General features: G+C 36.0%; 1 protein-coding gene across 1 annotated transcript; it reads left to right on the top strand.

The window, feature by feature from the left end:
• Positions 1 to 438: 438 nt before the first annotated feature.
• LOC129311721 (uncharacterized protein At1g66480-like) lies at positions 439 to 2,858 on the top strand. The gene is made up of 2 exons (XM_054954145.1): positions 439 to 1,362; positions 2,499 to 2,858. Exons 1-2 carry the CDS (start codon positions 688 to 690, stop codon positions 2,568 to 2,570), a joined length of 747 nt encoding a protein of 248 aa, XP_054810120.1. The 5' UTR covers positions 439 to 687; the 3' UTR covers positions 2,571 to 2,858.
• The last annotated feature ends 817 nt before the right edge of the window (positions 2,859 to 3,675 follow it).

Raw genomic sequence — 3,675 nt, 5'->3', positions numbered from 1 at the left:
GCAATTCACAACATAACCTGATTATCTTCATTAATTGTGTCGTGATTGGAAGATATTTGTTCTTGAAAATATGAGATAGTGACTCCTGAAATGTTGCGAGTTGCGACTGGCCGCTCCCTTTGAAGAAGGAAATTATGGTAGTTGAAAGTTGAAACCGTGAGAGAAATGAACAGTAGCAACGGCTTTTTCAATTCAAAGTACGACATGTGCTTCTTCCTTTTTTTTAAAAAAAAAAATTCCTATATTATTTGCCCTATTGAGAGCGAAAGGCTACGTAGTACAGTGATTTTACCAATTTATTCAATTTCTCGTTCAGGATTTTCGTCGAACACTTGTCGGGTATTCAAAAAAATGCCTTCTTTATTGACCAAGGACCCCTCCTTATATCAACAACCACCCATAAAACCATGTCTCTGTCCCACAACCCACCATCTCTCTCTCTCTCTCTCATCCTAATGTTAATAATAAGCCCTTATAATTTGGCTCCTTTGTAAGAAGTAGCTTTCTTTGTGTTTTTATCAGCCTCCAAAGACCCATTTTTCTGTACTGTGTCTGTCCTCTGTTGCATCTCACAGACCCCGGGAATTTTGCTCGTCTTTGTTGGTATTCATCAGACTCCAAGGACCCATTTTTTCTGTACTTTGTGTTTCCTCTGTTGTTGTATCTCACAGACCCAAGGAAGACCAAATGGGGAACAGTTTAAGGGGTAACAAGACCACAAAGGTGATGAAAATTGATGGAGAGACAATGAAGCTGAAGACCCCAGTGAAAGCTGGGGATGTGCTGAAGAATTATCCAGGTCTTGTTTTGCTGGATTCTGAGGCAGTGAAGCATTATGGTGCTAGAGCAAAGCCTTTGGAAGCACACAAGAATTTGGAGCCAAAGAGGCTATATTTTCTCGTGGAGCTTCCTAAAGGGAAGGCTCCTCCTAGGAGAATCCGTTCTGGGATCAACATGAGTGCCAAAGATCGCCTTGAGAACTTAATGCTGGCTAGGAGGTCTGCTTCTGACCTTTCCATCATGAAGCAGGTTAGTGATACTATGGCCAAGGAGGGGTCTGAGAACGGTAAGATGAAGCTCAAGTTGAAGCTTCCAAAGGCAGAGGTTGAGAAGTTGATTAGAGAAAGCAAAGATGAAGCTGAAGCAGCACAGAGGATTATGGGCCTGTACATGGCTGCCACCTCGGCCTCAGCCACTGCCACGGCCTCCACCACGGCCACGCACACCACCAGCAGCAGCAGCGGCAGCGGCAGCGGTAGAGACAGTGAGAATGAAAGTGAGGAAAGTGGGGAGCTGATAGAGCAGAAGGTGCATTTGAAGGTTGGTAGAAGCAGAGTTGGAGATAGTAACAAGCCACGTGAAGTAAGTTTTCTAGGATTCCAATAAAGATAACTTCGAATCCTTCATGCCTTAACGGTCATATTTATGTAGCTTTTAGCTGACAATAAGTTTTAGATTTAGTTTTAGATTTTATCACATCACATGTTATTATTGCTTTTGGAAATTTGTTAGGCAGAGCATTTGCACTTCATGATTTTTTTTTCCCGATCAGATTTGCACTTCATGATTGATCAGATATGCTTCTTTGGTCATTTAATTTTGTGACATAGCTTTTAGCAGAAAAGAAGTTTTAGATTTGATGAAATCATGAAATATGCTCCTAGATTTTAACCAAAGTTATGAGACCAATGGATGCAATCATATGCATGACATTTTAGTTCCTACTTCTTTAAATTATTAGAATCCAAACCATTGCAATCGTTTTCATTTGAGAAAATGGCAGAAATGAAATTCCACCTAATCAAGAACATTTTCTGACGTATATGTCTGTTTTAGAATCTTGATTAACATAATATTAGAATTTGTCATACTCATGTTAGTAAGTTTCCTCTTCCAGAACATTTAAAGTTTCAGAATTTTCATGCCTTCAGTTAAAAAAGTACTGTCAGAACAATCATAGAAATTATAAGGTGAATTGTCTGTAACTTGCGAGAGACAGATTAAAGGCCAACTTGATGAGTGAATCTAAATTCCCTATCAAAAGGTGATCCATTAAGTCAATATTTTGTTGAAAATTCAGAAAGCAGAGGAGCAAGATTGACATAGAAGGAGTATTAGGTAGACTTTGTCTTTGACAAGTGGAATAATTCAATATAAATACACTACTAGCACTTTCATAGTAAGCCTCACACTATATCTCTTGATTATTCCTTATGATTAATTAATTATTTATAAACCCATAATTTAATATAATAAATTTATATATAAACTGGCTCAATACAAATTTTCTTCTCATTCATAGTGTGAATTCTAGTTTTGTAGACAGGCCATGCCTAAATGTTAGATGCTGGGTCCTTTTCAATTTGTTGGCTATGCACATCAAAGTTGCACTTGTCATGGAATTGTTTGTACTTATCTCCTGCTACTAAATCTTAAGGTCAAATATTTGGGAGAATCTGCAACCACTAATTTGTTTTTTTTTTTCCTGAACTTTCCAGAAATTGCAGAAGAGGGTCAGTTTTATGCCAATCGCTCATCAAGGAGGAAGAGAAATAGTGGTGGCTTCATAACCGCTTAGAGCCATGGAGGAAATTCCAAGTTCTTGCTTCATACCAACCTGAAAGGAGATTTCCTGATGCTTAGTTAAAATAAAGACAGAGTGATGCTATGTATGCTGTTTCCATATGGACCAGTTTGCACTTTTGAATGATGAATAGACAACTTACAGTTGTAAGTAATTGGAAGTCTAGGTATCATGTGTATATAATATAGCATTACTCACTATATGTAATATAATATGTTGGGATAATTTATAAACTCTGTTTTGTTAAATCAATTTAGTGAGATGTTATGATTCATGAATTGACTTTAGATATGGTTAGCTTTAAAAAAAAAAAAAACCAAATAATCTGGATTTAATTCATATTAGACTCCAATTTGAGGAAAACTCTCTTAACATTATTTTTCTTATAAGACACAAATCGAAGGCTATACTTATGAGGTGTTGAGTTTCTTACGATGCAAATGAATGTGTTGCTCATTATACTTTAGGAGGGAGATGGAATGTGAAAAGAATGGAACTTTGGATCCCTATCCACGTTGCTATCCTGAGAGTTGAGAGTGGGGAGGATACTTTCATTTGGAGACCCATTGAAAGATGGCAATTTTAGGGCTTGTTTGTTTTCTGTTGTTAAAAACTACTTTTTTGTTTTTGAAAATTAAAAAAAATTAAAAGCTTATTTAAATAAATGTTTTTCATTTAATTGTTTCTAAAACTGTTTTCATTTTTTTTTCCTCAACATCATTCATTGCAGTGATGGCACTCAGCACCCATTTCATGATGTTATTGCTGAGATTAATCTACTTTCAGGTAGAGATTGGACTGTTACTATTAGTTTCTTGTTAGAGGAGGCAAATTCCTATGCTTACTTTTTAGCTAGTGATGCTCAAGGTCACTTAGGTGTTGGACCATTTTTTATCAACCACACCACCTTATTGTAATAAGATGGTAGATGATGAGAAAAAGTCCTCTATTGATCCTATTTGGAGGTAATATTTTTTTGTTTTTAAGTTTACTTTTCATTAAAAAAATACCAATCCCAATGATAAATATAATTAACTTTTTTAATATTCATCTTACAGCAATCAATTATGTTATCTCATAATAATTGTTTT

The sequence above is a fragment of the Prosopis cineraria genome, unplaced genomic scaffold (genome assembly GCF_029017545.1).
Source record: "Prosopis cineraria cultivar Desert tree isolate PC_DT_omini unplaced genomic scaffold, ASM2901754v1 PC5, whole genome shotgun sequence".
In the NCBI taxonomy this organism is placed as follows: domain Eukaryota; kingdom Viridiplantae; phylum Streptophyta; class Magnoliopsida; order Fabales; family Fabaceae; genus Prosopis; species Prosopis cineraria.
This window is presented reverse-complemented; position numbering and strand designations above follow the sequence as displayed.

Excerpts from the sequence above, each read along its gene's own strand:
- LOC129311721 (XM_054954145.1), top strand. The coding sequence starts at position 688 with ATGGGGAACAGTTTAAGGGGTAACAAGACCACAAAGGTGATGAAAATT. Across the intron at positions 1,363-2,498 it reads ATAGTAACAAGCCACGTGAA|AAATTGCAGAAGAGGGTCAG; the intron begins GTAAGTTTTCTA and ends TGAACTTTCCAG.